Source organism: Alosa pseudoharengus, unplaced genomic scaffold, assembly GCF_046254945.1.
Source record: "Alosa pseudoharengus isolate Yale_2024_CS ecotype anadromous, Long Island Sound unplaced genomic scaffold, YU_APseudo_1.1 YU_APseudo_1.1_scf_1, whole genome shotgun sequence".
Classification (NCBI taxonomy): domain Eukaryota; kingdom Metazoa; phylum Chordata; class Actinopteri; order Clupeiformes; family Clupeidae; genus Alosa; species Alosa pseudoharengus.
The window spans coordinates 46,149,578-46,177,366 of NW_027468564.1; the positions used below are offsets into that span (position 1 = coordinate 46,149,578).

Sequence of the window (27,789 nt, forward strand, 5' to 3'; positions counted from 1 at the left end):
TAATCTGAGTACTTTTGGATTACTTCAAAATAAAGGACTCAAAAATTAAATACATTAAAGCTGCAGTTGGCAAGTCTGACAGACTGAGGGTGCTTAGCCAAAATGTTGAATGTTTACAACTCTCATGCCCCTCCCCCACTACCACCGAGCACCCTCTCATCGCTCCAGACTGCACCAGACTGTGATTGACAGTCAGATCTCACACAGCCCTGCTCTGATTGCAGGCTCTAGGTGGAGGTAGAAGTGCAGTTTTTTTTTTCTAAAACCGGCTGATGTGTTGTTCTGTCGGAGCATAGTGTCGGTTTCAGTGAATATGATCAAAAAAATCTTGCCAACTGCAGCTTTAAATAAAAAATAGACACTGCCACAAAATTACTCCACCAGTATTCCTTTTCTTTTTCATTTTAAAGCAAGTTTTACATTTTTTTTACTTTAAAATGGTACACTCACTTAAAATAGGCTACGTAAAGAGAATAGCATGTCTGATATTGCTATTGCATTATGTGACGTTGTTCTCAGGGGTAGGAGCATGACCCTTTTGTCTGTTTTAGATTAATTGGTAGAGAGAAAAATGTATAGAAGAGGCCCTTGACTCTCGTGTGTTTGCGGGTGTGTGTTGGGGGGTGCAAGATGGCCTATAGGTAAAATACTTGGATTATACATTCTCCATTCCGTGTCCATGTACTCCAAATAATCTCAATTGTCCGACTGTTAACTGCCTGACGTAAAGCTATATGTATTTAAAGCCAATCAAAATATAATCAAGTGATCTTTGACAACATAACTATAATCTGATTACACATTTTTTCCGATGTAATCTGGTCTGATTAGTTGTTTTTTGTAATCTGATTACGTAATCCAGATTACTTGTAATCAGTTACTACCCAACCCTGTCAATTAGCCTCTATCAACTATCACAACATTGATTAAATGCTGTGACCAGGGGCGTAGCACAAGATCCTGGGCCCCTGCATAGGCAGTGCTGATGGGCCCCCATGTTCCTCAACACAGGTAAAATAAAATATATTCCAGACTTTTTAAGGGCCCTCTGTCCCCTTGGACCCCTATAAACAGTAGTGATTTTACCCCCAGCCCCACGCCCCTGGCTGTGACCGACAAAATCAAACAAGATGTACAGTCAGAACCTGAACTCATCTCCATTAGCATGACCGGTTATCACCCAGATTGTTGCTGCTTCCAAAAATATAAGAATTTCCGATGACTGACAGTGATCACAAGCAAACAGATAGCAAATAAGATACACACATGCACACACACACAGAAAACTATCAACAGAAGACAACACATATGAACCCACACTGTTCATTTGGACTTTTAAATGTCTTTTTTTTATTAAACATCTTGACATTCATTTTGGCGAGAACTTTGTCTGAATTCCAAACAATCTGGATGCGGAAAATCTTTGACATAATGATGCACCATAAGATTTGAGTAGACCCTATGTGTGTCTTTATCCTTCCAAAACAAAAGTGGAATAAAATCTACTCACTGCAAAATGTAGACATTTTCCTTTCTTTTTCAATGCCTTAAACCGCCATTACAATATCTGAAATGTCAAAATAGGCTTTATGCTTTGGATCTACAAAACCAATAACATAATACCTTTCTGTTTGAAGAAATTAGTCATTTCTAAATCATCATTATGTAAATGATTCAGCCAAGATATCATAACACTATCTACAATTGAAAAGAAAAAGTGGTTCTGAAGCTTATATTGACATCATTATACATTTTCACAAAGGCACAGTTCTGCTTTTATCATTGATTACTAATTATAGTATGTACCATAATAATTTAAGGACTTGCTTTATATCTATACAAAACTATAAATGGTAAGCATGTATACACAACTTCTCAGATGTGATACAATTAGGCGGATAGATCTCCTCTAATACAACAGAACTTAAATTTAGAGAACTGCATTTCAAAAGCCCAACAGTATCCAACATACAGGCATAAAGACATCACTGCATTGTTTTTTGTAATCTGTTTTTAAATGTGAAGACACAAGATGGTGACTCTGCAGAAGATGTTGAGGAGGATGAAGATGGTAATGATGCAAATCATATTGACCAATAGCAAAAAAATAAAAATAAACAAACACCCCTCAATGAAAACTACTGTCAACAAAATACTGTCAGTTTAAGTCTATCTATCCATTAACAACAGTTGCCATGCGGAGTAGAAATGTAGTGCACAAGGTAAAAGTGACTATGAAAATGGATTCTTTTTTTTTTTATCTTAGCCAGGCCAATCTTGAGAACAGAATGTGGTTGTTATTTTGGTATGCTGTGTCAAAGGTGTGGTTCTTTGTGGTGTGCGAAGAATCTGGGGTGGTGGATGAGTCAGATAAGGCGGCTGTAACACAGTCCCAGTTTTACCTAATCATCATCGTCATCATCATCACTGTCAGCATCCTCCATCTCCTCCTCCTCATCATCTCCATCATCATCATCATCATCATCATCATCATCTCCTCCATCATGACACTAGGTGTGTTCAAGTGATATCGGTGATGACATACCACCGCAACAACAACAATTCTCAAGACATGGTACAATCGTGCAAGTTCACTCTGATTCAGAAAGGACTATTTCGGTAATGTCAACCTGAGATATTCCTGACACCCATGGATAAACATTTCACCCCATGTCATACAGTACAACAACCTGGATCTCCTGTATAAGACACTCCCATATGGAAAAACGTCTGTCAAATACACTGCAAAGCTAATGGCAATGTCTGACGGGCAAGCGACTACCCATATGGAAAAAGGTCTATAAAAACATACATTACACATGTCATGTAAAATATAGTTGTGTGATAATTCTAGTAAAGAACTTGCATATTTCAAACTGAAATGGCATAAAGCCCTTTAACATGCAAGAGAGATCATATATAAAACATATTTTCTATGTTAGCATATATGAAAGGGACCATATTTATGTGTTAACACACTGTTATCATTTATACTGTATATAAATGGATATGTGAATTTTACAGACATTTTTCATATGGGTTGTCTTCACGTAAAAGCACTGTGTGAGGTTTTTGTGGCAACGTGGCCAAGAAAGCACTTGAAGCTAAACCACAAAAGCACTTAATCAGTACAGACATTATTCGAGGTGGTGTGTACAAAATGTCCTCACAGAGACTGTTTCGTACAAATTGTGATGAGGCAAGCTAAGCAGGGTCCTGCCGAGGGTTAAGACTGTGCAGATATTTGTAGTATTACACGGTGGACAAAAAAAAAGAATGAAATGCACGAAGACAAAACAACAAGAAAACAAGCAAGTGCAAAAACAGGAATCATGTATGTTATTTTGGTTTAACGTGATTTTCATGATCTCCGTTCAACAAGCGAAAATAAGACCATGAGGTCACACAATCTTCTTTTGGTATAAAACAAACAAACAAAAAAAAAAGGAAGCACCATCTGCAAAAAGAGGCACTTGTCTGGTAGTATGTTGACTTACTGCTTCACCTCCCCCTCCTCCCTGCTACACACACACACACACACACACACACACACACACCAAAAAAGTGAACTGAACATTAGTCACTGGTGAAGCCACCAGATGGCGCTGTAGTCTCAGTGAAGACATTTAGCCAGAAAAGGGCCGTCTTGCTCAGATCCTTCACTGTTGTCTGCTCATCTCACCTTTAAAATGAGCCAGGCAGGGTGTAACAAGTGACCACACTCACTGTCGGGTGCAAAATCCGGACATAAAGCAAGGAGGGCCAGAAGGCTCCTCCCAAAATACCATCAAAAGGCCACTGCGGCATTAACACAAACGCACAGTGAGTGGAAGGTGCTTCAGTACGAAATAGGCTTCAACTTACCCCCAAGGACAACAACCGAGCAACAATCCTTCAACTGTGTGCGCACATACACACACACACGCACACACAAACTCACTCAAGTTCAAGCACGCACACAGAAAAAAAACAACTATGTGTTGCACATCAGGCATCAAACTGAATGCTCTTCTTCTGTTCTTTAACTCTCTCTCTCTTTCTCACTCTCTCTCTCTCTCTCTCTCCGTCATTCCCTCTGTCCCAGATGGAGGGAGCTGGTGCTCAGCTGTGTGGCTCAGCTGTTGCAGTGCACGGCGGCGTCTCCTGCTCGTTGATGGTGTGGAGGAGGAGGCACACGGGCGGGTGTGGCTGAGACGAGGGGGACGCCCCCCTGCTCTCTGCCCCTCTCCTCTCCACGGCCACTTGCCCCTCGGTGTCACAACGGTGGCTGCAGGCCTCGCAGAAGTCGTCTGGGAAACCGTTACCGTTGCTGCTGCTGCCGCCGCCGCCGCTGTCGTCGTCGTCTCGCTCCTGCTCGGCGCTCAGCAGCCCTTCCAGTTCCGCTTTGGGGTCGCGGATCTCCAGCGAGCCCCTGTGACCCCCGCCCCCGCTAACGAGCTCCCCGCCAACGACGGCCCCTCCTCCGCGTCCGCACACGCACACCTCGATCCCCGAGTCACCGGTGAAACGCCGGTGCCGGCCCCCACCCCCCCTCTCCTTCCCCCCCACCCCCGGAGGAGGAGGAGGAGGAGGAGGAGGCTGCTGCATCTCCCCCCCCAGCAGAGGCTCCTTCTGCAGGTCCCCGGCACTGCCGCTGCTGCCTGTGCTACGGCGCTTCTCCAGGCCTCCGATGACGACGGGCTCCTCCTCCTCCGGGGTCTTGTGCTGGTGGTAGCCCGGCGGAGGGTCGCCGATCCCCTCGGGGCCAGGCCTGGGCCGAGAAGAGGACAGCAGGGCGTCCGGGGTCGGGGGGGCGTGCGGGGACGTCTGGAGGGACGGGGGCAGCAGGAGGCTACTGGGCTGGTCCCCCGGGCTGTGGGCGCCGCTGGGCAGGGCAGCCGCGGTCGTGTGCAGGGCGCTGTAGGGGGGAGGAGGGGTGGGCGGCCGGTTCACCACCTCCTCGTAGTCTGGGAGCAGGTAGTTGGGGAGGAACCCTACAGACACAAAAGAGGATTGAGAGTCAGACATGAAAGACCAAGAGTAGGCATGCAGTGTTTGCACTATGCTTATAATAATAGTACGTAGTCATAGTAAAGGTAAAAAGGGGGAAAAAAAACAGCTTTTCCTTTAAAAAGAAATTAAAATCATTTAGTTTCCTGATCAATACATCATTTGACAAAACACAAATTTACACACACATTTAGAGAGATAGTTTCATCACAGCTTGAACTTTGGCACAGTGCAGTGAAGTGCACCAAGTTAACTTTTTTCTTACTTGTTCTTATTGTTGACATGGATATATATAGACATCCATTTGGTCATCCCAACTAGTCTCGTATTGATCAGAGAGCAAACAGCCCTCTCTGAAACAGCCAAATTCAATGTTTGAATTCCCTTCTTTGTAGCATCCCCATCTACCAGGGTTGTGCACAACTCAAATTGCAATTCTGCTTCCTGTTTGCTTCCTCAATTGAAATGCAAGTGAAATTCAAGAATTGAATTGGAATTTAAGGGCCCGTTTCAATTCAATTCTGGAATTTTGCACAAGCCTGCCATCTACATTCTACAATGGGGAGAAGTTTGCCTTGTCTAATTAACAATTATATTTCCTTATTAGCAGCATACTGGATCTTTAAGATATTTAGGCTCATTAAGCCTGTCACAGGAACTTATGATTCTCTTGTTCAGTTCTACACTGGACTTGAATTAGGAACCTCAGGCACAGATATTCCAAAAAACACACATATGATTTTGGCCTATTGATTATAATATGGTACATTGAAAGCTCTGTTAGTCACTTCGAATAAAAGCATCAGTTAAATGACCAAATCTAACACAAATTCTGATTGCACTACATAAACTTGCATATAGTACTATTTGGTATAACAGGGGCCACATTTTATACATTTTTTAGTTTCATTATCACCTCACAAAAAATATATTTGTCTGCCATTTTTTTAAAAATCCTTTAACTTTAACTTCCTTAAAAATCCTTTATCTCCTTTATCTCACCTCACTATACCCACAACTCTTGGGCTTCAAAAACGCACTTCGACAGGGGTCTTCATTACTACAGAGCACTACTTCAGATTACTAATGGCCTCCTTACACCAAACAACTCTGACGAGATTTGGGAAAGATCCTTGAAAGATTGTAGTCTTTTGAGTAAAGCTTGAATAGGGGGCATGAGTTAAAAGACTCCCGAGCATCTTTTAAGAGTCTTTCCCAAATCTTGTCAAAGTTGTTTGGTGTAAGGATATTAGTTAAGAGTGTCATTGATACCTTTTCAAACCACAGGCTCAGTAGAACACGGAACAAACATTGACCATTTAACAAAAAAACAAGCATTACCCCCTGCATGTTACTTACAATTCCACAAATCAAAAACCTCATACACTTTCTAAATGATAAGCCTTGTCAGGAAATCACATCAGTCACAAAAAAAAAAGAATCACATCGGTCCCATGACTTTAAAAGTCAGCGAGGACAAAGACAAAACCATTGCAAGGCCACACTGGTCGTGTGACCACCGGGCAGCAGCTTGCATAGAGGAAGGAAACAGGCCGGCTAAACCAAGGCTCGCTCTGGTGAGGAAACCAGCTTAGTGGAGGTCGCGGAAGTCAGAAACAACGACTGAACAAACCGACTGAAAACAAGATGCCAGTTGTGCCCACTGTGCAAGGTCTTTGGCACGCGGTCAACGCCTGGCAGTGGCAGTGACGGAAAACTGGGCTTTTCGGTATCATTTGGAAAGGAACAAAAAGGGGAAGAAAGGGAAGTGATCTCAAACAAACGCAGTTTACACCACACTGGGACAGAATGGGACATTAAACATGTCCCAGTTTGTTAAAAATATCCCAGTTTGTCACGGCGAAAAGAGAGGAAACTCCACAAAGCCTTTTGAGACAAGGTTCAGACACAGTCGCCTGTTACATTCAAACCCTCAAAGGTGTCAAATGTCCCCTCTTTCATGAACTCTTGCAGGAGACATAGACATGCGATATCTTTTCACTGCAAATCTGGGGTCAGTTCACTTATGAAGAGATAAGCCTGTGTGGAATGAGGAGGAGAGCACACAGGGGTTTAGAGTTATTAGGTGTCAATGACCGTTAGTTAAGTCTCCTGAGTTTTAGAACATTTCCTTGAGAGCACAAGTTGGACAGGTTGTCTTGGAGACGGCATTGCCATGTGGGGGGTACCGGGGATCAGTCTCAACCAACCCAACAGCTTTTCATTTAAAAAGAAATAAAAATCAAACCGATCAATTATTTATTTCACAAAACAACCAACCCACCGAACTTGACAAAAGCACCACTACCCTTTCTGTTTGAATATGCTCCACCAGTTTGAATTGGTTTAAAGTTTTACGGATTAACTACTTGCACCACTCATTGTCGACCACATTGAGACCAAACTCCAGATGTCGCCTCTTGAAGTCCTGTGACTGGAATCAAGGATCTGATTGATCACGTTGTGATGACTGTATGCTAGGTCTCTTGGGGCCAGATAACACTTATGACTGTTTGACAAGATCACATACAACTCCACATCCATTTTCCACTACAATGTTTTTGAGAGTCATCACTAGAACAAGCATATCTAAAATTCACCGGCAGCTTGACAAAAGCACTAGTTTGTTCAGTCTTTATATGCATCATTGCTACTCCACCTTCACAAGATAATCTATTAGTTTAGTGTTTTAAATTAACTAAGCACGCTAATTGTTTTCACCCACACTTAGACCAGACTCCAGATCTTGTCTCCAGACATACATTGTGACACTCACATGGGTTTCGTAAGACCAGTAGCAAGCAAATTCAGGAAATGGAATGAAGTCAAAAGACGCAGTCAGCACAGTTTTCAACCAGCGTGCCCATACATGGAGAGTCTTCAGACCTTCCACACAAGCCTGGTGAGTTTCGAATACATTTTTTAACCCTCATACACATAAACAGTAAGACATGGTGACCCTGGAGTTCACTTAACAGTTATACTAGTAACTCGATGAGTGAGAGAGAGAGAAAGAGAGAGTGTCTCTGAGCCTTATTCACCAGTAGAAAGGCATGAAGTTGTAGTTGTGGAGTAGCAGTTACATTAGTACAGAGGGAAACAGAAGGACGAGTGAGAGAGAGGCTGTGTCTCAAACTGCCTACTTGCACACTTCAAATACTATACTATACTAAGTATAAAGTGCAGATATTGGGACAATACTAACCATCACTCAGTGCACACTAGCAGTGAACTGACGGAAGTATGCGGAGACACAGCCAGAGAGATAAAGAGAGAGAGAGAGAGAGAGAGAGAGAGAGTGCCTCTGAGCCGTATGCGTTCCTACTTAGGTAGAAGGGCATGGAATTGTAGTTGTGGGTAGCAGTTACATTAGTACAAATGGAAACAGAGGGATGAGAGAGAGAGAGAAAGAGAGAGAGAGAGAGAGAGAGAGAGAGAGAGAGAGTGTGTGTGTGTGAGTGAGTGAGTGAGTGAGAGAGAGAGAGTGTGTCTCTGAGCCGTATGCGTTCCTACTTAGGTAGAAGGGCATGGAGTTGTAGTTGTGGGCCTCCCGGTAGGCGATGAGGTTGATCTCGTGCTGGCGTTGCTGCTGCTGCAGCCGGTGCTTGGTGCGGCGGTGGTGGCACACACAACAGCAGCTTAGGATGAAGATAATGGCCCACACCAACCAGAACCCTGCGCAAACAAACAAACAAACTAAACAAACAAAGACTAAATAAAGGAGCTTTCCTCCCACATGTACGCTTCTCATGGATGTAAGCTATGAAGATATGCTATGTAGTCTTCGGGGTCAATCAGATGACTCTTTTATACTTTTAAGCAATATCTCAGCGGTTATGCTGGTGTCTGCAGTTCACTGATTACACAATGTTGTCCATCCTAAACAAAAAAGGTCGCAATGGCATGGAATCCTGCTATTCAAATACGCTATGCAGTCCTTAGATCTTCTGACAAGATGCTCTTTCAATAAACATTAACATTTGTAGTCAATGTCTGTAAATGACTGAATACACAGAACCCTGCCCAACACAAACAAAAGTGGACACCAACATCTAGTCAAGTTTTTTCTCTCCCCCATTCAGGGATGGTATCTGGGCAATATGGCTAAGACAAAGTGGATGCTGACATGTTGGTGGTTTAATGTTCCCATTCAGAGGCATATGAGAATGCTGACGGAAGAGTGTTCCCCACACAATTGAATTCTATTTGTGGTGATTGGTGACGGGGGGTGTTCACAGTTCTGAACAAATTTCAATGTTTTCTTTAAACGTGCATGCAGGTTTGTTGATGAAAAGAGACACAAGGAGAGGCTGTGCAAAGGTGCACATAGCTATACAATGAAAGGATTTCATCCAATTTAAGTAGTACAACATAGAAAACCATTGTGTGGTGGTCAGTGTTGATATTGTGGTGGGCCGCCACAAATAAGTCAATGTATGGGAAACATTGCGCAACACGTGAAAGGAGACCACTACGGCTCTACTGGGAGGGTGTATCACCAGTAAACAGAATAATAGGGTCAGTAGTTAACAGACTAGAAGATCTAAAACATCGAATACCTATGAGCTGTGAGTTACTCAGTGTAATGGTCTTAATCTGTCAAATGCTCCCTGCCTACATCCAGCTGCCCTCTTCCCCTCCAACAATGGAGAACAACAGGACCTCTAAATTCAAATGTAATTTATTTATTTTTCTCTCAAACCAAATTCAGAAGAGGCCTGCGGGAAGATTATCGCAATCACTCGTTGGGAGTTGAATCCTTGATCACGGCCATGGCTACGCTAAATCTGAGGACACATTGGGCAACTATCTCTGCAGTGCTGCAGGGCAGTGTTCCTCATTGTTGTGGTTCTGGCATGTTCCCATTGATATTGGGCAACATTTTCTTTTCTGGAGAACTTGAATTATCAGTAAGCAATCCGTCATGATCATTCAATCAAAATAAACGGAACGAGTTATGTGGTTTCCCAATGTATCATCGCCTTAAGGCACGGATCACACTGGAAATAACGAAGCGTCAGCGGTATAGCGTAACGCAACGCTCAGACCATAATAAGTTACACTATATCTCGTTCCTAAGTAACACAAACGGTCTACGTTCTATTGCCTAAACTGACAATTGACTATGCTCGTGTTACGCTTTGAAAGTTGAACCACGTTCAAATTGAAGAGAGGGAGGATGAGGAAGAGAAGGATGATAAGGGAGAGAGAGGGAGGATGAGGAAGAGAAGGATGATAAGGGAGAGAGAGGGATGATAAGGAAGAGAAGGATGATAAGGGAGAGAAGGATGATAAGGGAGAGAGAGGGATGATGACGAAGAGAGAAGGATGATAAGGGAGAGAGAGGGATGATGACGAAGAGAGAAGGATGATAAGGGAGAGAGAGGGATGATGAGGAAGAGAGAGGGATGATAAGGGAGAGAGAGGGATGATGAGGAAGAGAGAGGGATGATGAGCACTTACACCAGAGTTCGTAGTAGTAGCTGCAGCACTGCGTGTTGCCGCAGCAGTGGCCCACTTCACACACATAGCTCTGGTTGTTCAGGCCCTCACAGTGTATTACATTCTGAGAGAGACAGAGAGAGACAGAGAGAGAGAGAGAGAGCAGGTGTGTGGGGAAAAATGGAAGAGAAAACATTCTATCAGCTGCATTTAACAGTTTGAAATCATATGAAACAGTCCTAATTGTGAGATAGTTCAATTAATCAATAATTTGATTGTATCTAGATCCAGATCCCATCCTATGATTTAAGGGTCAGCTTGGATGTATCATACCTCTCACATATGAATGTCACTTATGCACCATGTACAAACACAATGAGATCGAGAACACATTTTCTTAAATAACAATGAAGTAAGGGGTGTCCTCACGTATTTCAACCCAACTGTATTAAACCCAAGGAGCGTCACCCCCCACGAGAGTCCCTGCCCTCATGAGACAGCAGTGTCCCAGCTGTTCCAAAGGGGGGAGGCAGACTGTTTAGATAAACATCAAAGCTCTGATCCTCTCCCCCCACACCCTCACCAAAACCACCACTTTCCACCCCTCCCCCCAAAAAAAGATTAAATTAAATGATTATCTCCTAGTCCAGACGTCACACGAAGGAGTCAGTCAAGCTAAAGCTCGCCCCAGTTCAAACCCAACCTGCTGACCCGTGTCAAACTCCTCGGCTTCTGTGGTTCGCGTTGCATCAGTGTTGTGAAGTGTTGCCTCACAAACCCATTTAGAGCACAATGCAAACAGCCAAACCCCTCCCGTGGCCTCAGGCCACTGCACAACAAACAGCTGAGGCCAAGGATCAGATAAGGTGAAAGAAAACTTGCCCTAAATGCTGATTGCTTGAGTCAGATCAGCGGAGAACAGGAGGGGGGGAGGGGGGGCAGACAACACAGAGAGTATGGTCCATAGACGAGTAAACAATGACAAGATTTCCCTTCACTTTTCAAACTAGACAGGAAACTTCTGACTATGACTAAAGCAGCTCCAGCTTATCATGGAAAAACACAGAAAGTCCAAGCTGTCTCAGAGGCTGTCCCAGAGGGCTGTTCAAAGCAGGGTCATACACTCACCTTTTAAAACAAAAGAGTGCTTTAAAACAACCTAGTATAGTTTATCTCTCCCTCTCAATGCATTTCTCTGAATGTCAGTTAATCATTACATGGTAAAAGAGTAGATGTTAGTCCTCTACCGGCCATGTGCCCAGATGGAGCGACATGCTGATCAGCTGCTCCTCAATCCAGTGTGGTTCTTCTATACAGCAGGGTCACAATGCCAAGGGGGGAAAAGAAAGTCTCTCTATCTCTCTCTCTCTCTCTCTTGGGATTGCTCAGCGGAATTTTCCAGCCAGCATTGTAGAGTGAGCCATGAGTATGGGCACTTTATAATAAGGTGCTCGCTCTGTATTCAGAGCTTGTGTGTGTGTGTGTGTGTGTATGTGTCAACTGTTCAGGGTGTGTGTTATGAGGCTTGCCATTCCTGTGTTACCCTGTATCTTTTTTATACTCTCAATCTCTCGATCACTCACATACACACTCTCTCTCTCACACACAGACTCAAACACACACACAATGTACAGTCAGGCCAGCGAAACAAAGCCCTTCTCCAGCTAGACCACACCACACCACTCTCTCACTAACCATATAAAACACACACACACACAAAACAAAACATTTTGTTCTCTTCCGTCCTCTCCTCTCAAACTGTTTTTTTTTTCTTTCTCACATCGACTCAGTTCAGCATGGCACACACACTCACGCTGGTGTGCCTGTACAAAAGCAAACACAAACACACTCCTGTTTACACAACACAACAACCACGGTCCCCTACAGATGGCCACACCACAGCAGGGTAGGAGTGTGTTTGTGTGTGTGTTGTGCAGCAGCCTTTTCTGAGGCACTCAATGTCATACAATGACAATTCTACACAATTCTATACTAACCCAGAGAGGTCAAGGTCTTCCTTCAGGTAGGTTTATAACCCCCAGTGGGCAAAGCTAACCCCCAACCTGACCTGTACACACTAGTAAACACACACACACACACACACAAAACCCCTATGGTTAATGCTCTGTGTGCTGTTCAAATCTGTTTCTGATCCTGTCTTGTCTTGTATTGAAGTTCAGGACTGCTCTCCAAATTGAACGGTTAGCCCATTTCTTGGTTTTCATACACATTAACAGCTCAGTGCTCTACGTGATAGATTTACATGATCTACATGATTAAAAAAAAATGATAACACTATTCATTCGTACCGACTGCTGGGTCTAATTAGACTTATTTTCTGAGTGAGCTTCTTTCTAAATATCTGCCCTCTCACTCTAAACACAGGCACCCACAGATAGTGTTAAGCCGCTAAGGCAGACAAAACCTCTCAGCTGATAAACAAAGACTGACAGAAGACAAGCACCTCTTCTTCTCTGGTTTTTGAGATGGCAGTGTGTTGCATTACCCTGCCAGAGGATCATCATCATCTTCTCAATGACTTCAACCTACCCAAAACCCTTATGAGACACTGCTCAAATGGGGAGATACCAAACACACTCCCAATATGGGTGCCTTAACTGTTCCACATTGTTCCCCCTTAGCCAAGACAGCTAAGCACTTTGGGCATTTGTGGCTGCATTCGATATGGTATTAAGAAGCATTTAATCCCCTTATCTGATCCCAACTCCTCTCAGTTTAATTGGTCTGAAGTGGACAGCCGTCACTGCCTCCTCCACTCACTCAGTAAGTCTCCACCAGCCATCCACCCACATAGGATTATGACTCATATATCTTGTATGAAGAAACCTTTTCATGGGTATTCATCTGAATAGCTCAGGTATTTCATGGATAAACTAATGGCAACAGAAAACTGGAGGATGCATGCATGGATTTGCTTGCAAGCCGATGAAACACTGTTGACAACCTGCAAATACATTTTTGGAGGTTTGGCTCTACAGCTTAAATCCTGCTGAGGTTTAAACTGGGTGCGCAGTTTGGGGTGAAGACTTGGTGTCACGATATATCGGAATTGACAATTGGCGAGATAATTTAATTATTACATTAATATTGTGGTAATACAAATAAAGAAGGAATATAACACAGTTTTTTGTTTATCAAGTTAATCAGGTTGCTCTTTTTATATTTTGTAGACTCTCCAACCCACTCCACTTATTATCTGTTTGCCACAAAAATGACAAAATCACACAAAAGTCTAAAAAATTGTTAAGGTGAATCTGACTCATTTTGTTCAGATGTCTTACACCAGTGTTTTTCAACTAGTGTGCCGTGAGAGATCATCAGGTGAGCTGCAGACAATTACCCAGATGTCACTCACTGGTCCAGAAAAGCAACTGTTGCGTCAAAGAATTTATAACCACATGCTCTCATTGATTGTATGATTGCACTATTTGTGGTATGCAGGCATTGTACAACGGGAGCCCCATATCCAGTATTCACAGAATCATCACATATCCAGTTCATAACAACAATTAAATTAGATATAGTCACCTACAAATGAAACAGAGGGCGCTTGTTTTATTGAGCAGGTCTTGCATAGAAGCCAAAATAAGGCAATATTTGTGTATTATTTGAAATTTTAGGCTATGGTATGTTTATTTTTTCTTCACACAGGACATTAGTGTGCCGTGGGACATTTTAGGTGTACAGAATGTTTCAGTTCTACCTTTCAACTTTCATTAAGAACTCAAATGCAAACAGGGGGACCTACACTTTTTAGCCTACCTATGCAGTCTCTGGTTATATGCAGTGGTGTAGTCTACGTGTTAGGACTACACAGTACCCACTTAAAAAGCATCACCATCTCAGTATACCCACTTAAAATAGGCAAGGATAGGTATTAACATTTGGGGTTGATCACAGTATACCCACTACACAGTATACCCACTACAACTAACTAGACTACACTACTGGTTATATGTGAGAAAAACTGGTATGGAATAGACAACAGCTGCCTTGTTCAGTTTTGTTCAATTTTTTACATTGTAATATGTAGTAGCATATCCCAAAGTTGAATCCAATAAATAAACAACAACAAACATTTATATTATAAACGTGAAAGACACACATGGTGAGTGTAGATAATTGGATAAAGGATACAGATAAAGGCCACAAACAGCTCTTCTCTACCAAGGGGGGAAAAAACACTAGGCCCTACACTATCATTAATCACTTCGACTTTGGAACAGACAAGAGAAGCTTGATAGCCTACAGACAGGAGTGTGATACAGAAGGCTAGTGGCTCATCCTGTTCTATGGATGGACAAGTTACACCAATCACCAGTTACCATCATCTTAAAAACAGTTTTCTAAACTAAAAACTAAACAAGTCTGATCACTTCTGCTCTTTGTCCATTTAAACTAAAGGATTAGAATGTCCACGTGCATCTGTTTTGCCTAAGTATCCCAGTGATGATTCAGTTCACACTCATTTCAATACAACCTTTTAGCTGAACATTAACATTCTGCTCATGTTGCATGTTCTATGGACAGTGTGTACAACAAATATTGAATGATTCGTAGGTCTATCATGTAACTGAGCGTGCTGCCAAAGTAGGCTGCTATGCCCGGCTATATTGTAATCAAACACGTTAGCTGCCTGCTCAGCTGTCACTTGGACTCTACATCTGCAACATATATCATCCATACATTACGTAAGTTAAACGCCACATGTGTCTGACCTTACTGGACCCGTCAAATGTGTACAATGCATTGTGTCGTGCAAGGGACTTGCCAACTGATAAGACAATACATAGTTCACTACCTCCCCCCCCCCCCCTGGATCAGAACCCTCGTTGAAACGTGCTACACCGAAACTGAACTGATTACTTCAGTCTTACAGGGACCTACCTATGTAGCCTAGATGTTTGAGATAGTGTGACATGCAGTGATAAAAAAAACAACAACCGCGTGCTCGCATTCAAACAGTCGATTCAATTCGTTCACACATGTTGGGTCGCCTCAACAGGTCGGTGTCGGACAGCAAAGTTATCTAAATGTAAAACGTTATGCTCCTTCACTTTAGAGTTTAAGCAATGTAGAAACCTGCTGAAATTCTGGGCTAACAATTAATTTGTCCACAGATAACGTGCACCAAGATCCCTCACTGCAAACACAAAACTGCAAGAACAAACACAACTTTACTTTTGTGTATGGTTAGCAACCATAGTGGTCTCTCAGCTGATGAGTTCCACACAATATCAGCCTGATAACTAATGTAACAAGTTTACTGCGACTGACTGTGAGCTGTTGTGCTAGCTATGTAAACAAGCTAATCGTCTGGAACATTGAGATAAACTTTAACTAGACTTCTTCAGGATGAAAGCTGTACATAGAGGGGTGCGCGCGTCAGTAAAAAATTCTGACCACTCAGAAACCATCAAGTGCACTTACCTCGTTGATTGTGACCTCAGTAGGCTTGACAGGACCAGCTACGTAAAGAAACAAACCCATTTTCAAAGTGGACACATTCGGCCTCCGTCGGCTAGCCTGAGTGTCGACAGTCGACATAGAACGGAGTTGTTCAGTCGACCACTATCACAACTCAAACAGGCCGTCCAGCATGCGCCGCCTTCTTAGTTGCACATAATTGGCCCGCTGAAGGAGACACAACCTTCGCTCAGCTAATTGCCGCCGGTTCCACTGGCTGTTCCAGCTGTTACACAAGCTGCGCCTTCAAACTAGAACGCTGGATCAGCTGGGTGTGGCGAAGTCACATCCTTCTCCATGTGCACAACGTGATGGGAACAACTTGTGTTTCTGTCCGCCCACTAAGCGCTCTGCTCTGGGATTGGGCAAAAGTAATCAGCTGGAGGACACCCAGCCAATCAAGCGTTGCTCCCAGTTGTATAGGAACAATGCTTCACCAACGAAACAGTGCGCGGCCACCGTTGAACACAATCAAACAGGTGGTCAGTGGCCACACTGAACTTCAGTAGAAAAAAATGTGACAAGAATAAGTAATCTAAAATATGAATAAGCTTTTTTGCAGTTTCTTTTTTACTTGTACTTCAGGTATAAGCAGCAAACAATCTACATACACTCAATTTAAGACATGCATACAGTTTTAAAAATATAGATATCAACTTCATGGTCATAAACCATGACAGCTAGGTTCTTAATCTACATTCTTGCGCTGAACAGTGTTAAAAATTTACCAATACACATTCCCCTGCAAATGTTTTGTGGAAAACTGAGAAAAAAACTCAACATGATGGTTTGTTGTGCACTCCTCTCAGTTTCTCAAAAGTCCTCAGTATCCCTTAACTGTTACCAACATCATCTTAAATAGGAACACACACGTCACATACCAACACGGATCATTTCCCAAAGAAACCTTAAAATATCTCCACAGAAGTCCCGATTCAGGAAAAAAAATCCCTCTTCCCCAAATCCCATCATCACACTACCAGTCTCTCTCATGGGGTTCCCTGTATGGAACACCCAGGTGGGTGAAGACGTCCTTCTCGCTGTGTGTGGGCAGTGGGCTGCCCACTCCCACCTTGGCAGTGCCCTGCCGGACCACATTGCAGTTGAGCGCGTGCTCGGACAGGCTCATGTGCTTGGTCTTGGCGAGGGCCCGCATGGAACGGTTGAAATGGGCCGAGCCCGTAAAGTATAGCAGCGCGCAGGCGAACTCGCTGTGCGGCACCACGATCACATCCAGGCGCCGGTGCCGCTGCCTGGAGCCGGGCAACCGGCACACGCCCATGTACTTCTTCTGCTCACCATTGTCCTCGTTGCTCACCAGGTCGTCCGTGAGAAAGCCTAAAAAAAAGTGGATATAAAAACAAAAATACCATAAAAAAATGTATTATCAATCAGTTTCCAAGGAGGAGTTTTTGCCTTCCTCTGGAATCAGTAGAACATGTGATTATAATATACTATGACAGGAGAAAAAACAATATTAATAAATTATTCAATTATGTTTAAATTAAAAATGGCTTTTTCGTTTGTATGGAATGCCAACAAATCCCTAACACATATCCAGATATATATTCCCAGTGTTGAGAAAGTGAATATTGTGATCAACCAAAGAGTAGTTTGTGGTTAGGGAGATGTATTTCTATGTGTTTCTATGAGTCTGGCAAAAAGTGACAATATTTTACTTCAACAGTGAAATTAAACCCCTCCCTCACATGCGCCTGACACTGCATGTTCATTGAATTGTTAATGACTCGGTAGAATGAAACCACTAGGTTTGTCTCTTATTAAAGGAAGACAAAACTGTGTACGTACAGTTTGTTTTTTGTTTGTTTGTTTTTTCAAAAACTGAATGTACACCGGGAGGACCATGAGAGGTAATTTGCTGAACACTTAATTGGATTAGAACCACAGCCTCTATCTTTAATGTAGTCTGCAGCAAAGATCTGAGACTCTAGATAAACACGTAGACTGCTAGTTTAGCTTTCAGTGTGGTACAATCTCTTTGTAAATTACGTTTAATTAAAAAGTATTTCAATCGCCTGGGCTTTCCCCCTATGGTAGGCTAGTGCTGTCTCATTTCCAAGGGGAATATTTTCACCCTCATGCCTTGCCACTCAGTTTCGAGGGACAAGAGGAAGGCATACTCAAAGGGGAAGGGGAAGAAGTAAGAATGAGAAATGTGATTGGGGCTAAGTGTTCTCAAAATAAATTACAGCAATTATACCTTGTAGCAGAGATAAAGACGAGAAAAAGACATACAAATAAAGAGACCAACACAACAGTCCACCCAAGCATAGACAATGCTAAAAGGAGAACTCGATGGCGATTTTCACATAGATCTCTGTTTCTCGAGGTCACTGAGTCGGTACGGGACAAAAAAGTGCTACACTGGGGGCATGAAAATGGGGGCTCATGAATATGCCCCTAGAGTGTAGCACTGTAGCTCCCTGGCAGCTGTTGGCTGCAACTGGAGCTAGGTAGAACCGATTGTTTTATTTTTTTCTTTTGTACCAACAGTACTCGGTGACCTTGAGAAACGGAGATGTATGTGAGATGTATGTGCCGGAATTCTCCCTTAAATAGCCGGGGCCGTCCGAGACTCTGGATCTGGCCGTACCACTCTGATGCAGGATGTGCAGGACTTTACTGAAGATGCCCCTGTGAGACTTTCCGTCCGGGTGAGTGATGAGGACATCCACGTCTCCGCACGTGGCCTTTCCTCGACGGTAGGAGCCACAGGCCACCGACACCAGGCCTGGGCCTACAACATGAGCGGCATCCCGGACCTGCCGGATGGAGGGAAGAAGGATGAGAGAGAGAGAGAGAGAGAGAGAGAAAAAGACAGAGAGAGAGAGAGAGAGAGAGAGAGAGAGAGAGAACAAACACACAGGCAGAATGAGTGAAAACGCAAGACCATCACGAACGCTGGACAATCTTAGGGAAGTTAATACAGTGTCCATGTGCAGTAATACATTAGATGCAAACAGAGGCAGAAAAGGTCCCTGAGAAGTGAGATGGTGTTGGAAATCTCATCTAGTCCCCTGGCCTTGCTTCTTACTGTTACCTCCAAAAACTTCCCCTCCACAGGTCTGAAGACTTCGAAAATCAAATGAGGGTTGACTATGTTTTCTTTCTCCCTCTCACACTCTCGTTCTTCTTTTTCCTTTACCACAGCCCCCCCCCCCACCCCCAGATTAATCCCTATCTCTCTCCCCTTCCTCCTTCCCTCTCCCACTCTCTCCCTCTCTCTTGTGTGTTTCTCCTGCGTCTACCTTGCATTCCGACAATTAGGCACTTAACTCATTCGAGACAGAGTGGTTACATGCTCCACATATCACTGCTGACAGGCCGGAGGGGGACACATGCTACAGTCATCTCCTCGATCTGCTCTTTCTATCTCCAAGCGGGGTCCGCCAGGGGAGGCCGAGAAGGGAAAGCAGCCGTACCCCCGGCAAGAAAAACAACTGGCCCTGTTCCCAAGTCCCGCGAAAATGACCGAAGGTATCCGCGCGCACGCTGGCCGACTTATGCCGCGCCAAGCGTCAGGAGCGCTCCTCCTCCTCCTTCCCCAGTCCACCTCCAACCCCAACTCCCCCTTGTCCAAACCACACACACACACACACACACACACACACACACACACACACACACACACACACACACACACACACACACACACACACACACACACACACACACACACACACACACACACAGCTCTGCTTTCTCCATCAACCACGGAAGGAGGAAGATTGACAATGTGCTGGGGGCCAACGCAAACTTGTGTTCATGCCCTGTTTATTTTAATGTCCTGCTCGGGCTTACAAGCTTTGCTTTTTACTTATTAGTGTGACGAATTCCAGGAGAAGATGCCTTGTCCTTCATGATTTAACAGCGAGGACATAAATCTAATGGCGGGAGTTAAAATTGATGTGGATACCATAGAATATTTATTGGTTGCTCTTTCATTGGAATATTGTTATAAGCTTATATCATTTGTAAGCTGTTTACGGCGTGTTAATTATTTAGGTAGGCGCTCAGTCAGAGTAAACAGTGTACCGTCTTCTCGATGGCAGCTGCTTCTTCGCGTGGCATTCGATCCAGAAAGTCGTCGTAGTGTTTCAGGCCAATTTGCTGCGTGTGATTTAAAGTTGCTTTGGTACGGATGTCATCCAAGGTGCGAAACCCCTGAGAAAATAAATTTGAAGCAAAAATGAAAAGTAGTAGAAGTGGAAGAGCTGTTTTTTTACTCAACACATATTTATCACAACTGCAGCTGTTCTAATAATTTAAACTGAAAACAGTGAGGACCACAAGTGACTCAAGCAGTTGAGCTAAACACACAAATAATGTTTCGCACATTTATTTCAGAATGACTATATGCAGCTCATTTATTCTGCCGTTAATTGCTATGAAAGACTTTTCTAGGCTATGTTTGGGAAAATAAAAGAGACAGAACGTAAGTGTACAAAAGCAACAAATCTGTTTCTGGGGTTTTATGTCATTAAACCTGATACACTAAATGAAGATGCAAAGATTCCCCTGAAATATCTGACTGTCTGACAACGTTTGGCAGGTTGATAAACATCGGCAGCTCACACAGGTAATACAAGGCGACTCAACAGGACTCAACAGACAGTCGGCATCGCAGTGTGTGCTGTAGTAGTATAGTTTGTTTGTTTGTTTATTTATTTATTTATTTATTTGTCTGTCTGTTTCTGCAGTAAGTAGATTGGACAAAATTGAAAACATTTCCTGACGAGCCATAAAGGCAAATGCTCATCAGGACATTTTTTAAATTTTGTCCAATAGACTTACTGCATCAACAAATAAATAAACAAATAAACAAACTATACCACTACAGCACACTCATAAACAGCATCAGGTGTGTAGTGGGGTGGGCCCTGTGTCTCACCATCTGGTACCACAGGTGTGCGGTTTTGGCTCCCACGCCCCAGATGTTGGTGAACAGTTCTAGCACGGGCACGTCGTCCCCCATGTGGTCCAGCTTGCGCAGGTGTCCACTCTCCATGATCTCCATAATCTTGTCAGCCATTTTGTGGCCGATGCCTGGGATCTGACACGCCTCCTTTCGACAGACAAGGAATAAACAAATGTCAGGACAACAAGGCATTGCGTTATACCTGCTGGCACAGAGTAATGGATGGAACAATTGGAAAATTCTGGGCAGATGTTTATAAAACAATTTGGCACATAATCATAGCTTGGTGACCCCTAAATAGCAAGCAAGCTATCAATCACTGAAAATCTCACTGCAGTCATTGTTTTTATATACAAAAACATGTGGGGACCCGTTTGGAAATGGAGCTGCATTTTTGCAACAAAGCACTGTGATGTACAACGTACCCCAGGACAAAAAATAAATAAATAATAAAATAGCACTGGCCAAATCACACAACAGCAGCACGCACCTCATAAGACGTGACTGGCTTGTGGTAACTCTTCAGGGCGTTGACGGCTTTGGAGTAGCCCAGGGCGCGCCACCTGTCCCCCTTGTGTGTGTAGGCCTTGGCCAGAGGCTCTAGCTTGTCTGTCAGGTGCTTGTTGTGGTTGTTGCCCTTGGTGACGGAAGACTGGGCACACACCCACTTCCCAGGCAGGCTGGGCTGTGGAGTGGCAGGGGCGGTAGCACCCGTGGTGTCCAGTGGGCTCAAGGGACCCTCTGTAGGGTGATGGCCACCCATCAGTGCATCCAGGTCATTTTGGGACACGCCATCCTCATCCCTGTAGTTGTCCTTACGTTCCTGCGTTTGTGTTTGCGTCGTCTGGAGGCACAAGAGAGAGGGCCACATCACTTGTTTCTGCAGCTCCGTTGATAACCGCAAGTTGTTCAATTTTTGCTAGCATCCGCATATTCAGTTCAGCATGTACTACTCACTGTGTGCTATGTGACAATTCAGACTTCCCTGTAACATCACTACAAATTACAAAAAGTAGTTGCATTCCTTTTAATGTGATGCCCATGTCCCAGAGTTCCCGCTTTACCGTATCCGCTGGGTCTTCATGCACTGATTGGAAGTCATGCTGTTGTGTCACATCTTCTTTGGTAGCGTTGTTTTTAACAGGGTCTTCTTTTGCCTTGCTTTTATTGTCTTGCATGTCCCTGCAAAACAAGGCACAGATGCTTACACATGAGGATTGAAGACAATCCCCATTGTTAAAAAGTGATTACCAGCAACACTAAGCTACACAGAAATAATATCCACAGTTCAAGGCATTCCTTAAGTTATACTTCTGAGACTATGAAGATTAACTTTACAGTCACACAAGGAGAAATGTAAGGTTTCTGGCAGAAACCGAGCCAGTGTTACAGTGTAATACCTGTCTGGAAGAAGAAGACAGTGGGCTGTAGTGTCCAGTAACCGTTTTTCAGATATGCACATGCTCAGCCAAGAACACTTCACCAATTTGACTGAGAAAGGCAAGGTGTCTTGTTTCAGCAGCCTCAAAGCTCGCTCACAGTCCATGGTATCCTCCACAATGACATGGGTCACACCAGGGCATAGCGCTTGCTCAATCTTTCCCCCATTCTGGGTGATCTGTCTCTGGAAGATCTCACATCTGGCTTTCCCAATGCCAGCTGGAAGGATGTATATGGAGACACCTTGGAACCCAGTGCCTGCAAGCATGAGCGAAGAAACATGAAAGCTGAGGTTGTTCAAGAAGTAGACGGTTTAAGGACATCTTTCACAACTCCCTTTCTATCTCTATTTCACACACACTCACAATAACACACACACACACACACACACACACACACACACACACACAATAACACACACTCACAATAACACACACACACACACACACACACACACACACACACACAAGCTTTTACCTGTTACAATTTCATCGGACTTCTTCTTGGGTGGAGGTGCACCCTTGGTCTCGGCGACCTTTGATCGCTTCACTTTTGGAAAGGCTTTTAAAATACCGTGGGCCTCCATTTTGCCAAGACATGGAGACCCTGTAGACACTTCTGAAACACGAAAATAACATCCATGTTCTAATAATAATTTAACTGTGCCACCACCGACATCTAACGTTAACGTCAATGTACACAAACAGTGTGCTCACACTAACTTTGATCAGTCACATATAATTGTATGGGTGACCAAGAGCAACTTATTAGTGGGCCCTAACGTAATGTTAAGTGTTTAAGTTAGCATACACAAAGATTGTACATATGTAGGATACATTAACGTTAGTCAAAGCTAGGTAAAATTGTTCAATGAAGACTGGAAGGCGGTCATGCCCATAGAACGACGGATGTTTTACAAAGATCATGCCGTGTGCCAAAACGCAGTCTCAATTAGATTTTTGGTCAAGCGTAATCAGCAATGCAAACGTTTACTCACCAACACTGACCCACGATAAAATACACTGTGGAGCCAGACAGCCAGACGGGCTCTGGTGGAGCTCTGTTAGTTAAAAAAAAGTACTACTTCCGGGTCACACGTGGAACCTCTGAACCAACCAACACGCGCAATAAAAGTAGCAACGCCAAATATCAAAACATGAGGATGATTTCTGGGATGGTTCACACATAATGCTTTATGTTTATGGCATACTTTTAGGTCATTTATAAGACAAGGTATTGCTAGCTATGTTGGGAATGTTGTTCGCTGTCTTAACTTCCATGAAATTGAAGTGTTTATAAAGCTGTTGTCATAGAAACCCATTTAGTTTGAGGAATTTGAGACATTTCGTTATGGCTGTGCAGAGCTGGATAGACCAACTAAAAGCATCGAAGAAAACCGCAATGATAAGCGATGGTAAGTCAATGTTTCTGTTCAGATTTCGACTGTGTGCATGATATCATCCTACTGAATATGAGCTTTTAGCTTTATGTGTATAAACGCTAGGATCATGTTAGCTAGGTTAACTTATCCACAGGGCTGCTGCTGTGTGAAGTAGCGCACAACACGCCAGTTAATTACTATTTTATAAATGAATGTTTTGCTATATTCAAGGAAAAAGGAAAGTTCATTATCTGTTTGGTGATGGGAAAGAGATGGCAGAGGAATATGACATGAAAACCGACGAGCTCATACGTAAGTCTTGTCAGTGCATGAGTTTGCGATGGGTGGCTATAAACGTTAACGTTAGCTTCTAGCTCTGTAAAAGAAAAGGAAAAAAATCTGTTTGTCTCTTCTACTTCAGTCAGAAAGTGGCGCCTGAAAACTACCCTGGGTGGACATGGAGCGTGGCAAGTCGAAGTCGGCGACCCCCAGCCATCACCAATTCAAGGGGAGCAAGATACAATCAGGGAAAGCAGCTCCAATGTAATTACCAATCATTAATACATTGATACTTTCCCTCCTCTCTCTTCCCTCTACCTCCTTCTACCTCTGTCCTACCACACTTTGAATAGTACTTATAATGTAGGCACTCCTATGCTTTAGTAATAGTATTGACAGATGCAGTAGTAAGCTATGGTCTCCCCTGCACTGTACATTGAATGTTATTCATTTGCTGTAAGTCGCTTTGGATAAAAGTGTCTGCCAAATGAATAAATGCAAATGTAATGTACTTTTCATTTAAAACCTCTGTCATTTCTTTCCCTACGTTAGTATTGCAATCAGTCAATAAGGCCAGACAGCCTTAACCATCATTATACTTTCCGTACTTTACGTTATATTTCCTTACAATGGGATTTATGTTTCATTTTTCTCAGCCTGTATTCCTACGCAAGGACACAAAAAGCAGTTTTCAATGGAGAGTCCGGAATCTTCCATACCCTAAAGAAGTCTACAGTCTGACAGTAGAATCTGTGGAACGTGTCTGCACAATAAGAACTTCCAACAAGAAGTAAATTCTTCAGAAAATAATAGTTGCATGTTACAATGCACACTAACTTTTGAGCCTTAACATTTCACAACACTGCAGATAAATGTAACATGGAAATGGAAATAACACGATATTAATGTTGCACAGCTGTATGTTTCACGCTAGACTTTGTTTATGCTCTGTGGTTTTCAGCTTGTCCAGCAGGTGGCACTGCTAGACCACCGGACAAAGTCGTTTGGAACTCTTGCCTTGTGTTCATCCCTCCATTACTTCACAGGTATTACAAGAAGTTCACCATTCCAGATTTAGACCGCTGTCAGCTTCCTCTTGAGGACTCCGCCATCAGCTACACTCATGCCAACAACACGTTGATCGTCAGTGTAAGTTACCTCAGGACTCCGCCATCAGCTACACTCATGCCAACAACGCGTTGATCGTCAGTTTAAGTCACCTCGGGACCTGCTTTCAGAAATTTGCTCTGCTCCGTCCTCGGACATTGCCAGTGCTACCAACCATCTATACCTACATACATAGCCACAAACATGTTTTGGTGCTCTGAGAAGGCACACCTGACAGAAATAGGTGGTCTAAGGTCCAGCTCTGGTGCTTGTCAATATTGTTTCTCTTGCATATTGGTGTAATCAGTACTTGCTTGGCTGTGAAAAATATTCTCTTGTTTTGTTGCAGTACAAGAAGCCCAAGGAGATTCTAAGCCTGGAGCAGGAGCTGATGAAGGAGTTGAAGAAGCTGAAGGGATCGAATGAAGGAGACATCGACTGCAAAACCCAGTGAGGATCCAAGGATCCGTCTTCTTCACTCACCCCACGTTGTTTGGTGCTCAAGAAAAGAACCCTGGCCTGTTGTGTTCTGCTAATAGAGATAGAGAACTTCCAATCACCAGTTTCTGGGAGGAATATAGTGGAATATTTCAGAAGTGCCTGAAAAAAACTGTAAGATTAATGTTTGAATGGTCCAATGCCATTTTGTTTCACTAGAAATGTGAATTTTGGGATATTGAATATTTCATAGATTGAAGTGAAAGGTGTGTGTTTATTCAATGAATTATTGCATTTTCATTAAGTTCAGTTCATTTATTACAAGCTGTCATTTAATTAGTGCTTTGTTTTGCGTCTTAGCTCAACCAGAACTGAACTAGAACATGCCTGAATGGATTGCTTGAGGCTTGTGTATGAGTTAAGGAATAAATATGACAAACTGTACCTTATCAACAGCTGCAGCTTTATTCAGTTTATTCCCCATGCCCCAAACCTCCAGCCCTCTCTTAAAGTCACTTGCATTCTCCTCCCAGGTTTTCTCCAGTGCACTTTAACCATTGGTTGCTATTGAGAGAGCCACACAGCGTCCTAGAGTGCATCCACTGGGTCTGCCCAGGCATCCAGTCTCCAGGGGGGTAACTGGTCCTTCTCTTGGGCAGGCAAACGCTGGAACTTCTGACATGGTGTAATTCACCCAGCCCTCTAATGTGAGAGAGCGGTGAAGGACAACTGGATGGATGATGGCTGTTAAATTGACAGAGGCTTTTATTTTTCCTCTACAAAAAAAGAAAGCAAAACAATTATAAGAAAGTAAAATGCCCTAGTGCAAATCAAGTAGAGGAGATCGCTGCAAAACAGAAAAGACACACCCAGTTAACGGCTGAGTAGGCTTTACTGTGTTTGTCAGAGTTAAAGGAAGGCACGCGTAGGACTTAAATGGTTTGCGATTACATTTCCCCCCCCTGTTTAGGCGTTTTTTGTCCCTGGCCTGTTAAACCACAATGCCATGAGCCTTTGTCCCATGGCTGGCTTGTGAGGAACGGCTCGGCACAAACTATCACTGGTCGTCGTGTGCATATTTAGATGCTAACAAGAGAGACGAACAATACCACGCAAATATAGAGGTCTTTTCGCTCTTGCAATACTTTGCCTCCTCTCTCTCTCTCTCTCTCTGTCCCTAAGACCAGGCCGCCTTGCCAAACCCAGTAAGCAAACACTAAAAACAGACACTTAACCACACTCTCACACTATGGTTTGTCTCACCATTGTGCACAGCCTTAGCCATAAATGCATAAACACGAGCTATGGAGTTTAAAGATGTTGTTTAGCAACTTCTTACTCCAACTAGACAGTTTAGGGAGCTCATAAGCAGGCACCTCCTTGTCTCATGACTGCGAACAGGTGCATCTGATTTTTTTCTTCTTTTCTTTTCTTTTTTTTTTGAAGGACCAGTCCATGCCCGATCTTTGCCAATCCCGTCCTTTCGGTGCGCGCGCCTGGCGTTGGGCGTGCAGCGGAGTCTCGGGAGTGGATATCGTCCTTGAAAACACAGGAACTTAATGACCGTCATAGCCCTCCTGCCTTTGGTGGAGGAGAGCGGTTTTCCATCCCCCCTCATCTCATCACATCTGCTCACCTCGTTGGCCCTCCGCCGCCACTGCTCCTGCTCCTGCACGCTGCTGCGGCTGCTGTTGCCGTGGGCCCAAGCCTACGCCGGCACCTGAGCCAACACGGGAGCTTCTGTTCTCCTGCCCGGAGATTCTACGCTACTGTTCCCAGCTATCTGCAACGACATGCAGCAGAAAAACCTCTCCCCTCCCCGAGAGACACAGCTTTTTTTGGCCGGAAGCCAAGGCGAGGCCTTTGGCCATGCCAGACGGTCACGAGAGAGAGTGCGGAACCCGCGGGGTTAACCGGGGTTGCGTTGGTTACTCTGGCTTTCGCCACTCCATCTCGCTCATCACAGCCAAGATTATATACTTCTCACAATGTGGTGACAAGTTGTTTTTGGGACGACGGTTTGCCATATGTGGCAAGCTCACCCTTTTTTCGTTGGGCCGATGGAGCCGGATTATTGTTATGACGGGCGCACGGTCCAAATGCGATGTTGTCAGAACCTATTGACCCCACGAGTGACCGATCACAATAATGATTTCTCATCTAAAGCTCGATACTTACTGGTAACATTTCAACTCTGTTGCTGTGATGTGAAAACAACCAGACATGATGTGAGAAGTCATAACTGTCTATAATTTACAGTTTGCCTGTAATAACAATTATGTATAAA

General features: G+C 43.7%; 3 protein-coding genes across 4 annotated transcripts; 1 reads left to right on the forward strand and 2 right to left on the reverse strand.

Annotated features, from left to right (window-relative positions):
- Positions 1 to 1,326: 1,326 nt before the first annotated feature.
- wbp1lb (WW domain binding protein 1-like b) lies at positions 1,327 to 16,347 on the reverse strand. The gene is made up of 4 exons (XM_076289987.1): positions 15,883 to 16,347; positions 10,453 to 10,555; positions 8,503 to 8,664; positions 1,327 to 4,973 (listed from the first exon to the last, which is right to left on the reverse strand). Exons 1-4 carry the CDS (start codon positions 15,997 to 15,999, stop codon positions 4,102 to 4,104), a joined length of 1,254 nt encoding a protein of 417 aa, XP_076146102.1. The 5' UTR covers positions 16,000 to 16,347; the 3' UTR covers positions 1,327 to 4,101.
- On the forward strand, positions 7,820 to 25,951 carry dpcd (deleted in primary ciliary dyskinesia homolog (mouse)). Of its 2 annotated transcripts, XM_076289989.1 has the most exons (7): positions 7,820 to 7,891; positions 23,660 to 23,711; positions 23,910 to 23,990; positions 24,100 to 24,221; positions 24,614 to 24,747; positions 25,004 to 25,106; positions 25,414 to 25,951. In XM_076289989.1, exons 1-7 carry the CDS (start codon positions 7,859 to 7,861, stop codon positions 25,516 to 25,518), a joined length of 630 nt encoding a protein of 209 aa, XP_076146104.1. In that variant the 5' UTR covers positions 7,820 to 7,858; the 3' UTR covers positions 25,519 to 25,951. The 2 variants fall into 2 exon arrangements, with proteins under 2 accessions (XP_076146104.1, XP_076146105.1); XM_076289990.1 differs by lacking the exon at positions 7,820 to 7,891 and having other exon boundaries at positions 23,444 to 23,711.
- On the reverse strand, positions 16,487 to 23,355 carry poll (polymerase (DNA directed), lambda). Its single transcript, XM_076289986.1, has 9 exons — positions 23,295 to 23,355; positions 22,775 to 22,915; positions 22,258 to 22,555; positions 21,922 to 22,039; positions 21,348 to 21,701; positions 20,831 to 21,004; positions 19,975 to 20,103; positions 18,533 to 18,701; positions 16,487 to 17,256 (listed from the first exon to the last, which is right to left on the reverse strand). The coding sequence occupies exons 2-9, from the start codon at positions 22,881 to 22,883 to the stop codon at positions 16,895 to 16,897; spliced, it is 1,713 nt and encodes a 570-aa protein (XP_076146101.1). The 5' UTR covers positions 22,884 to 22,915; positions 23,295 to 23,355; the 3' UTR covers positions 16,487 to 16,894.
- Positions 25,952 to 27,789: the final 1,838 nt, after the last annotated feature.